The 12,163-nt window shown below is 38.9% G+C and overlaps 1 protein-coding gene across 2 annotated transcripts in view; it reads left to right on the top strand.

Annotated features, from left to right (window-relative positions):
* Positions 1-3,270: 3,270 nt before the first annotated feature.
* LOC127427369 (protein TANC2-like) overlaps positions 3,271-12,163 on the top strand; it is a 117,232-nt gene continuing 108,339 nt past the window's right edge. For both annotated transcript variants that reach the window (XM_051674939.1, XM_051674938.1), the window contains exon 1: positions 3,271-3,728. In XM_051674939.1, coding sequence (XP_051530899.1) covers positions 3,617-3,728 — 112 coding nt within the window. In that variant the 5' untranslated portion in view covers positions 3,271-3,616. The remainder of the gene's footprint in view (positions 3,729-12,163) is intronic.

Raw genomic sequence — 12,163 nt, 5'->3', positions numbered from 1 at the left:
TAAATAATTGTAGGCGTAATGCAATGTATGGATAACTGTATGTTTTTGTTGCATGTGGGAATAACTGTAATTGTAGAAGCTGTTTTATCAATGATTCAAAGGTTGCTAAAGCCAACGACTCTCCCAGCAGATGGATTATGGGTCAGGATTAGGCTTGCCAACTATCCCATATTTGCTGGGATGCCCTGTATTTTTGCCAAATTGAAGGGGGACATTCAGCTATCCCCAACCATAATTGATTTCCTCTTCAATTATAGATTAAATGACAGAATGAGTATTTCATATTGTTTTTTGTTTTGTTTGTTATTTGCTTTTTGCAAGAGTTTATGTACATAGACAGTTCAGTGCACCATTCAGTATGTTCTCCATAGCATACAGCACATGTACAATGAAGCGTTTATCATGCAGGACTGCTGCTTGACATTCAGAGGACAGAGAGACATGGTGTGATATTAAACCCATAAATCTCTGTCCGTTTAACCAGAACAAATATAGCGCAGCCAGTGAAATCAAGGTTGTCGAAAAAGTTTGATAAATCCTGGTTATCTCACTTACTAGCATTCAAGGCAGATTTGGAACAATTTGAAGAAATCACTGATGCATTTAAACTTTTTGATCTTTAATATTGTTTATATATTATTTAATAGTGCACAACACTAGCAATGGCAAGGTTGTTGGTTTGATTTCTGGTGAGCACACATACTGATACATTTTTACAGTACCTTGAATTATGGCTGGGCTATATGGCTAGAAAATTATATCAATATATATTTATGGCAAGTGCTGTAGATTCAAAATGCTTAATACAAGAATGCATGTTTTGCACGCTTTTCACACAACGTTGAATGTAAATCTCTTTGAATAAAAGTGGCCAATTCATAAATGTAAAAACAGTTCTGTTCTATTCTATTGAAGCCCTCTATGCAAATCTAAAAATGTATAATCAGACAGATTTTTTTTTTTAAAAGTGTGATTTTAAATGACACATTTGTCATTTAAGCAACCCATTGCTCAAGTGCTCTGATGTTTATCAAGTTTGGATTAAGAAAAAGATTGCTACAGTATCATTTCATATAAAACATTAGTGAGAGCATCAAGAGTCACTAATGATCTCTAGCTGTCATTAGATTACTAAAAACTCATCGTGAGAAGTGGAGGGAGGTGCTGAATAAACCCAACAAAACAGGAGAAACAGCCTCAGATTTTTAAAGTTGCCATTTAAAGGGATTGCTCACCCAAAAATAAAAGTTCTGATGTTTACTCACCCTCATGTTGTTCCATACCCTTATGAATTCCTACCACGTTTGACACCTACCTTAATGGACCTTATTTAATTTGACACAGATGAAAACAACCGGTAGAAGGGATAGAGGTGAGGTATAGTAGTACAGTTCGTTCAATATGTTGTAATATATGATGTACTTCAGTGTCAGTTGTTCAGTTGAACCAACTGCACACCTGTCCTTCACAGTCTCCAGGCATCCACCCTGACTAAAGGCCAGTTTATTATTCTGTGTTGAACCTACAGTGTAAACTCTGCGTAGGTGGTTTGCATTTATAGTTCTACGTTGGTGTGTCTGCATCATTCTATGAGTACACAGCCAAAATGCTAGCTGTATTGAGAGAAAATGCCTTCATTTTTGAAATAAATATACATTTCATAAATAAACAAAAGCAAAACAAAAAAAGCATATATTTATTAAATTATTATATCATTACAAACTAGTTCATTAAAGTATGTGAACATGTTGAGATTTAGGTACATTTTATGTATTATGCATGTTATCTGGCAGGTAGAGATAAAATAAATCAGGCATATACTGCTTGCTCTTGGGTCACTTAAATAATAATAAATAAATATTTTGTCATACTTTGACACTCCATGCTGGGGAAAAAAAATCAAATTAATTAAGAACTACATGCTTGACCAACACAAAATGGGGTGTCGTTTTAAAGCCTTGAAGCTGGACTTTATAGTGCATATAGGCAATAAAATCATTTTGAAAAAGGTGCTTTTTAATTTGCTGACAAATTAAAGTGTTACATTTGTTTTTAATAACTTACAACTTAATTTTTTTTTTTTTAATAAATATCATTATTTTACTGTACACAATGCTGTCAAACATACGGTCAAAACATCATACAGATAGGAAAGTTCTCGAGCATAATACAACAAATATCGTGTCACTCACATACCTAATATATATTGAGTAAAATACCAGAGAAAAATGGGCTTAGAGTCTCTGGTTACAAAGTGGACAAATCACTGCTGCTGTGGTCTGCATTGCACATTGTTAAATTTTTAAATAGGTGCATGTTAGGCTACGGTGTAGCAGAAATATAAATTGGCGTTAAGGTCCATGACAAGATGCGAAAATTAAGATATTTGACATCAAATCTAGCATCATGTGGCTTGACATGCCATATTTGAATTAAATGTGAGTGAATGTGATTTGAGAATAATGTGAATTGTGAATATGAATAACGACTTCAATTTCGGTCTGTTTCTCACGCAAAGTCATTGTTTGGCTTTGGCTTCTGAAGAGTCGTATGCACTTTTAGCATAACATTGTGTCATGTTTGGAGACCCCTTTAAAAAAAAGAACACTGGACTTTCTGCAAAATATCTTCATTGTGTTCTATGGAAGAAAGCCATACAGATTTGAGGATGTCAATTTTTCGACGAACTGTTCCTTTAACAATGTGGCTCGAATTCCCGCCATGTTTAAATATAGCACAAAATGAAAAGTCATTCATGATCCCCCCCCACCCCCTCCCTTCATAGAGCCAACAAGGACGATCAGTAGATGGATGAATTATAAGAGCCTGAATTTACATGAATATGAGGAAGTACAGGTGGATAATTTGATGAATGGATTTGTAGATGAATAGATGGTATTTTCAAGGGTAACAAAAGGTTAAGCCAGTGGATGGATCAGACCTGTGCACCGGCAGCACCTAGAGCCAAAAGTTAAAAACTAGCTACAATTACCACTCTCCGTACACACACCACTGGCCACCCCAAAGCTACAGTGTCCCTCTCTCTCTCGTTCTCTCACTCCCCCTCACCACTTTACAAGCCTCCTCCCCAGTGGTTACCATGACAACAGTAGCACTGCACCATTCATGGACTGTAGCGCCAGACACACACACTCTCTCTCTCTCTCTCTCTCTCTCTCTCTCTCTCTCTCTCTCTGTCTCTCTCGCGTGTCCTCTGCTCATGCTGATTTCCAGTTTTATCGAGGGGTTCTCCCATGCACACTTCAGTTAGATAAGATGGTCTAGAACGTGTGCACAGAAGACGAGTAGTCAACCTTCCTCTGGAAATGACAAGAGCGGTGCACTGAGGGAGGCAGTGAGCATTTTCAACCTCCTTTACCATCTCGTGTGCTTATGTATTTATTTGCATGCAGCCGTTCCAAGCCAAACCGAGGAGAATGATTCTTCCCTGACGTTTTTCCACAACGCCACCTCCGTTACTTCCTTTAACACCTTCATACTTCCTTTGGATCTTGAGGGCTGAGAAGGCATCGTTTCTAAGAGGAGATACCCCTCGTGTATGTCCGAACTTTAGAGTGTGTGTGTGTGTGTGTGGGCACACAGTGAGGTGTTGTGGATGAGCTGGCCATCGTTAAGGCGCTCGCAGGGGCTGTTTGTGTCTGTGGACGGAGAGGGAGGACAGATCTACACCCGTCTGCCAGCCCAATGCGGGATTTGGGTTGAGCATGGTGAGTTATTGCTACTCCACCCTCTACATATCTCCTTACCTAACCTCTCTCTTTCTCTCTGCCTCTTTCTCAACCTCTCTCCTTCCACACACTTAAACACACACATTCTCCCACTTTCTACCTGTCCTAAACTGGCTGCAATGTGGATATATAATGAAATGCATTAAGAGTGTATGAGTTAGGATGTGGTTGGCAATAAGGGCATCTTAGTTTTGTGTTCACATTTCCACATGTATCTGTGTATTGGACATGCCAATTCCATTCCCTTCCCAAACAGCCAGTTTTAATATAAATTTTTTTACATTTTTGGGAAGCTATAGAGTCTAGACTAGTCCAGACTTCTGTGTGTAATATAGGGGATACGGTGTAAGCTGTCATCTGGTTCGAAAGGCTTTCTCGGAGATGGGTTGGGGTGTTTATGCTGCAGAAATGACAGGCTGAAACTAATGATGCTGGTTGGAGGACCTGTGGGAGGTGGAGGGTGATCCAGTGTTCTCAATGTTCTTCTCAGCTTGAAGGTGTTTACCAATATGGACTTTTGTTCATTTTTTTCCATTTGAGCCTTTACATGGACTTGTGGGTGTTTGGTTAGTTTGTTGAATTGCACCCTTGTACCCTAGATTGTTTCCTTCCTCTATCTTTGTTGGTTTGAGTGTGGGAGGGTTGATCTATATGTTAGCTTCTGGTTCATAATGGTGTGTTTGGTCACAAAGTCTCAAGAGGGCGGCTCTATTGCTCTTATTATACAAATATTTGGTAAAGTGCAGCTCAAATGGTGATCTTTATTGGGGCTTCAATTTCCAAGGTCATTACAAACATGACAGAAACATTGGTTGGTTGGAGGTGCTTGTAGCTTTATTACGAAGAATCTTGCTTGCTGGTTCTCAAACAGGGTGTGACCTTAGGGCACAATGATGACGGAGATAGACACTATCTTGCTCTTTCACCATTGTGCCCTTTGAAGTGATTGCTTTTCTCCAGGCTTACCAGTAATGACAGTCCCTACACCATTGTGATTCTTTAAGTATTAAATCCCCTAAAATGAAAATGTCCTTATTTACTTGCCCTCATGTTATTCCAGATCTGTAGGGCTTTCTTTCTTCTGGGGAACTCAAAAGCTTAGGAAGTATTTGCACAATGTCTGAGCTGCTCTTTTCTGCAAAATGAAAATGAATGCTGATTATACTGCCAATCTCCAGAAATTTAAAAAAAAGCACCATAAAAGATTCCATGCGGCTTGTGTGCTATATTCCAAATCTTCTGAAGTTATCCCATTCACGCTCATGGTCAGTTTGCATATCAGCCTGTCAAAACACATGCAGAACCAGTCATTTTGGGGGTAAGTGTGAATGAGAGTTGACAGCAAGATTTGATTTCAAGGGTGAGATTTTCACTAAATAACAAAAGGCGCTTTCCACCATTGGGCCGAACAGTTTTGAGCACTGTGAGGAACGGTTCCAGTTGCATTTGCACTTGAACATGGTTCACCATGGCCCAGATTTCTCGGCAAGGTTAGCTGACTACGCTTCACTGCGCTCAACCATACTGGTGGAATGGCTTTAGTGTGTGGCGACTTACGATTGTCAATTTGCCAACGCCATGGTAACTAATTTCTTTCTACATGTAGTTAGTCGACAAAGTTTGCTATGGGGAGGTTGATACAATGTAATCAAGAAAATAGTCGCTGCGTCCGAAACCGCATATTGTCACAGTATGTACCGTATTTGATGAAGGACACACGGCAAAACAGTACGTTAATTTAGGTATGTATGCGAGTAGTATGAATTGGTTTCGGACATACTTCATCCGGGGACGTGGGCATTGTCTTGTGACCCGAATATATGACGCAAGAACAACAACCGCGAAAACTGTCTGCTCTGGTTTTGTTAAACAAGCACCTTTTAAGCACAAGGAATAATTATTTTGGTATATATAGCACTTAAAGTTGCGAAGAGCCATCTGGCTTTCGATTTACCGCCGTTCATTTAAATTCAGCATTTTGAATGTGACGTGGCCTCATCTCTAGTTAAGTGTTAAGTCGATTCAAAATAGTAGGTCATCCAAGTATTTCTCGCTTACTACTTCATGATTACTGTGGATTTGGACATACTACTCCATTGGCATACTGTTTTTGGCATACTATATTAGAGAAGTATGGATATTCCGATAGCAGCGAGTGTATATTTGGTATATCTTCATGATTTTATGATCATATTCGAACTAATATAGTACATAATTTTTCTGCATGTCTTTTTCGTCAGGGAGGTAGATTAAGCTAGCTAGCTCACTGAACCTCATATACTATAATATATCATTGTGTTATTTGTAAAATATTTTGTCAATGAATGTCCTTTTTTGCTAGTCTGTGAACTTTAACCTTTCTGTGTATTTGAGTCTGGTGGCATGCACAAACCCTCAGCAAATTATGTTTTTTTTTCTTTTCTTTTTGTGACATGGGGCATGTCTTTCCTGTGCTTTAGCAGGGTAAGAGACCAGGGGAAAAAGCAGTCCTAAACACTGGAATATGCAGTCACTCACTCCTTACCTCTCACATCATCGCCAATTGACGTATTTGTTATGTTCATACAAGCACTACAGTGGAATAAGAAACAGGCCTGGATCAGCACTGAACAGCACGGTTTTGCAATGAGATCCGTTCGATCCGATGGAAAAGTGGAAATTTTAAATTATTCCTTGATTTATTAAAAGGCTTGAGAACACTTGGAATATAGCACACAAGTTCTATGGAGATCATTTATGGTGTTTAATGGTGCTTCTTGGACCTTTTTGGCAGCCCCTGGTCACTGTACTGAATGCTTTCATTGTATGAAAAAAGATTTGCTTGGAGATTCTGTTAAAATCACCTTTTGTGTTCCATGGAAACTGAATAAAGTAAAATCATTGGTACATGTAACTGCATATTAGTCATATAAGTCACATAAATCATCAACCAATACCACCATTTTTGAAGAGAAGTGTTTAATAGATACTGAGTAAGGTACAGACATGTATTCATTTGTTCAGCAATAGCTATTGCTAGTCATTATCTCATTTGACTGTAGGTATCTGTCTGATCTAATGGAGAATTTAAAAGCTAATGGATACATTTGCTTTCTGTAGAGTTTTTTTTTCCAATCTTTATTGAGATAGAACTCTGCAATTTTCATTTTGATAGATATACTAGGAATTGACGTTGGGGTTTTTTTTTTCCGCAATGGAACCTTTTTTGTCCTGTGGGACATAACTCGCATAGTACCGAATGTACTGTACAGTCTGCGTTTCTAATGTTCTCGGCACAAAAATGATTAGAACAAAGATTCATTTCAAAATCTCTCCTCTCCTTCTCTGTCCTCTGTTTTACCTTTAAAAATCCACTGAAATGTACAGCATTGTTATTGTAATGCTGAAGTTGCCCTGGCAATGTATGAACAAAAACGAGTAGGTGGCTGCCTTCCAACGTTTGCAATCACGTTCATCTCAAAAAGTGTTTTTAAAAAAATAACAGAAGTTCTGTTTCAAAACCTAGAGAGATTCCTTGCTGCCTACTGCTTACATAGGCAGCTGCCTTATAAGGCAGCATCCTAATCATCATGGAACTTCATAAGTGACCGATTTGGAATGCTATAGGTCTACATAGGCAGCTACTCTGGGAGACTCAACTGGGATTTTCAGTTCAAGTTTGACATGCGCATATTGCTAACCTAACTGCAAGATACTCTACTCAGCATAAAAATATACAACTCACAAACATATTGAGTAAAATAATAAATTTTTATTATTATATTGAACTATCTATATTGATACTTATCAGTACTGATTTAAAAATGTGTTTATTTATTATCAACATTTCTCTCTTGGATTTAATTCTTCATTCAGCTTGTTACAATACTTAATGGGATTGCCTAAAACAAGGCATTATTAAGATACCTGTCTTTTGGAACAGCTTTCGCATTGGGAGCGTGCCTTTGATACAGCTCACTAGGTTTTGCAACAAAAGGATTGCCAAAAATTTTAAAAGAAAGCTCCACAGAATTTAAAATGTTCCCTGAGAAAAGGCGAGGAGATCTGAGAGAAGGAGAAGGTGGGAGAAGTGGACTGAATAGAGAGACTGAGTGGGAGCAAGAGAAGGACAGAGAGAAAGGAGGGAGGGAAAAAGAGAGAATTCTGCAGTGTGCCATTAATAGTCTTAATAATGATTTGCTTACAAAACAGACCCGTGGGATTAACAGTGTGTTGGATCTTTTGCCACAGCCCCACAGCTACTGATGCTACTGAGCTGAGCTTCCGTTCACTAGCGTACGTGTGTGTGTTTACGTTGATGAATTATAAAGATACAATTTGTACACGGCTCTAAATAATAAATGTAGTTGTATATCAGTATTATCAGTGGTGCTCGGCCGCTTCTGAATAAAGTGGCTGGGCAAAAGATATGATATTTAACCCGAGTTGTGAGTTTGCAGTCTGAATTGAATGTAATGACATAAAAAGGCAGTGCACTGTGAAATAATATTAAGCAAACATGTCTTTCTATTGCGTTGTCCTCACCGGGTACAGCTGAAGTCAGAAGTTTACATACACATAGTAGGTTGAAATCAATAAATCTCATTTTTTAACCACTCCACAGATTTCATATTAGCAAACTATAATTTTGACAAGTCATTTAGGACATCTAAATGATGTCACTTTGTGCATGACACGAGTAATTTTTTTCAACAATTGTTTACAGACATATTGTTTCACTTTTAATTGACTATATCACAATTCCAGTGGGTCAGAAGTTTACATACACTAAGTTAACTGTGCCTTTAAGCAGCTTGGAAAATTCCATAAAATTACGTCAAGCATAATTTAGCTTCTGATAGGCTAATTTGAGTCGATTGGAGGTGTACCTGGGAATGTATTTTAATGCCTACCTTCAAACTTAGTGCCTCTTTGCTTGACATCATGGGAAAATCAAAAGAAATCAACCAAGACCGAGGGTCACGTGATGCCATGTGAGGAGCAGACGTGTGAACGGTGAGCTCTGTGCACTTTGCTAGCTGTTTTATTATTTTCATGTTATAATCCAGTGAGATTCGATACACCCAGCTTTATATTTGTTTTTTGAGGTAAACATGGCAAAGAAGTCAAAATCCTCGGGCTCTGGAGATATTAAAAGACACTTACATGCTCAAGCTGAAACCTCTGACGGGCCTGCGGACCAGGGATTCAATTTGGATGGTGCGGCAGGAGAAATCCAGCGTCAACTGTCCAACATGTCTGTGATGCTGACAAAGGTTGTTGCTGACTTGGAAGATCTCACTGTAATACATCGATCGATTACGGCGATGGAAATAAAATTCTCTGAGTTGGTTACAAGAGTGGCAGATGTTGAGAAACAGATCAATTATCTGGAGTCATCGGAAAGGGAATTATCCGCTAATCCGCTAGCGACCAAAATAGACGTGAAAAAGCATTTTGGAAAAGCTGGAAGATTTGAAAAATAGGAGCCGACGAAATAACGTACGGATTGTTGGAATTTCTGAGCATGAAAAAGGCAGAGATATGGTTAAATTCCTAGACGAGCTCTTCCCGAGTCTCGACATAACAGGCCATAAGCTGGAAATCGAGCGAGCCTACAGGGTCCCGGCTCGTAGATCTGCTGAGGGAGACAGGCCCCGATCAATTCTTGCCAAATTTCTGAGATATCTGATAAAGATCTCATGTTGCGTGAGGTGAGGAGCAAAGGAAAGCTTTCTTGGAAGAATCATAATATTTTCTTGTTCCCGGACTTTGCGAATTCGACAAGAGAAACGCAATCGATTCAAGAAATGTAAGAAACTCTTACATCAACGGAAGATCGCTTTTGCACCGATGTTTCCGGCCAAACTGAGAATAAATACTAAGGATGGCCGCAAAGTATTTACATGTCCCAAGCAAGCACTGTCCTTCATAGAAACAATGGGTAAGCATTTAGTGTTCCTCATGTAGCTTCAGAGTGGATTAACTCGCTGTACTTACTCTCAGCTGTCTGAGGAAGCTGGGCGCCATTTTTGTTTCTTTTTATGTTGGTTCCGCCTAGCGGCTGGAATTTGTTTTGTGGAATAACATTGCATGGAAGGAAGATCGCTTTTACACTAAAGTTCCCAGCCAGATTGAGAATGGATACTAAGGATGGCTGCAAAATATCTACTTGCCCACACAAATGATGTCTTTTATAAAGTTGACTGGCTGAGTAAGTCATGGTGTATTTTTTTTATGCAGCCTCCGAGTGAATAATACACTCTTGACCACCGAAAAACCGGGACGCCTGTTTTGTTTCTTTTTGTGCTGGTTCCGCCTAGCGGCTGGAGTATGTTTTATGGAATAACACAGCTTTGGGACAGTTCTGGATGAATCTGTTTGTTCTTTGTGCTTATGCCTCCTGTTGGCTGGAGTTTGTTTTGTGGAGTATTTTTGCGGGACATTGGAATGATTACATCATCTGCTGCACTCATAAACAGCCGGCTCACTGAACACTTGTTTGTCTGTCCGAGGAAACTGAACGGCTTTATATCGGCTGGAATTTGTTTTGTGGAGGAACACACCTTCGAGACAGTTCTGTGAATGAATCTACATGTTCTTTGTGTTTATATTGCCTATTAGCTGGGATTTGTTTTACAGAGTATTTTCTGTTATGTAATTTTGCCTCACAAAATTTGTGCAGAAGTACCGGACTTGAGCAATCTGACGGCAGAGTTGTCGTGAGGGTTCTCGTAGGCGTACATGGACCTTTTGTGTTTAGAGGGATTGAAACCGGTTGGCGCTGTCGTGCGTGGGGTTAATGCGCACATTTTTCTTTTTAAGAAAAATGTTTGGTTCGGGGGGGAATTCGGGGTTTGATTGTTGCACTAATGTTGGAATGTGGTCTGTATAATCTTGTTTTTGACACACAATATATTTTTTCTATTATATCAAAATGTCAAATGTTAATATGAGTGGGTTATCTTTCTCCACATGGAATGTGAATGGGTTGGGGCACCCCATAAAAAGAAGGAAGGTTATTTCTTTTCTTAAGCGTAAGAAATGTGATATAGTGTTTCTTCAAGAAACGCATCTCTCCTCGCAGGAAGCTGAAAAATTTGGGAAGATATGGGGTGGGCATGTTTTCTTTAGTGCTGGCTCAAGAAAGAGCAGGGGGAGTCATTACATTGATAAGTAAACATCTACAATTCAAACCTCTCAAACAGATTAAAAATAAATTAGGGAGAATCATTATTGTTTTAGCAGAAATTCAGGGGCAAAGGTTGTTTTTGGCTAATATTTACGCACCTTACGTTGATGATCAGGGCTTTTTATTGATCTTGAAGGAATGTTGCAAGCCGCTGGCACCCCTCATGATATAATATTGGGAGGAGACTTTAATCTTTTGATGGACTCAGTCATTGATCATAGTGAAGCAAAAGTGTGTGAGCCCTCTTGAGCAACAGTGATGCTTCACAGGATGTGTAAAAATCTTGGTCTTACAGATATTTGGCGACTTTTGAACCCATCTGGTAGGGATTATTAATTTTTTTCATCAGTCCATAAGATTTATTCTAGAATAGATTTTTTTTATATATCTAAGTCCCTCATTTCATCTGTTGTGGATTGCTCAATTGGAAACATCTTAGTCTCAGATCACAAGAGAAAAATAAATCATATAGTTGGTGCTTTAATGTATCCCTTTTGCAAAATCCTGATTTCCAGCAAATGTTAAAGACTGAAATCAATGTTTATATGGAGACCAACTGGTCCTCAGTATCATCTGTGGGCATGGCTTGGGAGACACTTAAGGCGGTTCTTAGGGGTCAGATCATACAGTATGCCTCATTTACCAAAACATCCAAAGCACGAGAGCTCGTGGAGTTGGAAGGGAATATTAAAAGTGCAGAGGCAGAGCTGAAGCACCGAATGTTATGTGATGGCCTCAGAGAATTAACCCGTTTGAAAAACAGATATAATACTATTTTGTCAAGGAAAGTGGAGTTTTTGTTATTCAGGGCAAGACACTTTGAGTCAGGGGATAAACCAGGGAAGCTTTTGGCTAGAAATATAAAGCAGAGAGAGTCTTTTTCTACCATTCCCTCAGTGAAATCTGCTGGTGGTGAAATGTTTACCTCAGCCATTGATATTAATAATGCCTTTAAAAAGTTCTATCTTGATCTTTATAGTTCCATATCTTCGTCTACTGATGAAGATATTAGAAAATTTGTGGAACTATTAGAACTCTCTAAATTGACGACTGTGCAAAAAAATTATCTTGATTCTGAGATAAACTTGGAGGAGCTTGACGAGGTAATTAAGGCCTTACCTACAGGCAAGGCTCTGGGGCCAGATTGTTTTGCTGCTGAATTTTTTAGATCTTATGCTACAGAATTGGCTCTACTTTTGTTAGAAGTTTATACGGAATCATTAAAGAATGGAAAGCTTTTCCC

This window comes from Myxocyprinus asiaticus, chromosome 36 (assembly GCF_019703515.2).
Source record: "Myxocyprinus asiaticus isolate MX2 ecotype Aquarium Trade chromosome 36, UBuf_Myxa_2, whole genome shotgun sequence".
NCBI lineage: Eukaryota > Metazoa > Chordata > Actinopteri > Cypriniformes > Catostomidae > Myxocyprinus > Myxocyprinus asiaticus.
Note: the sequence above shows the minus strand (reverse complement) of the source record. Positions and strands in the feature narration are given on the sequence as shown.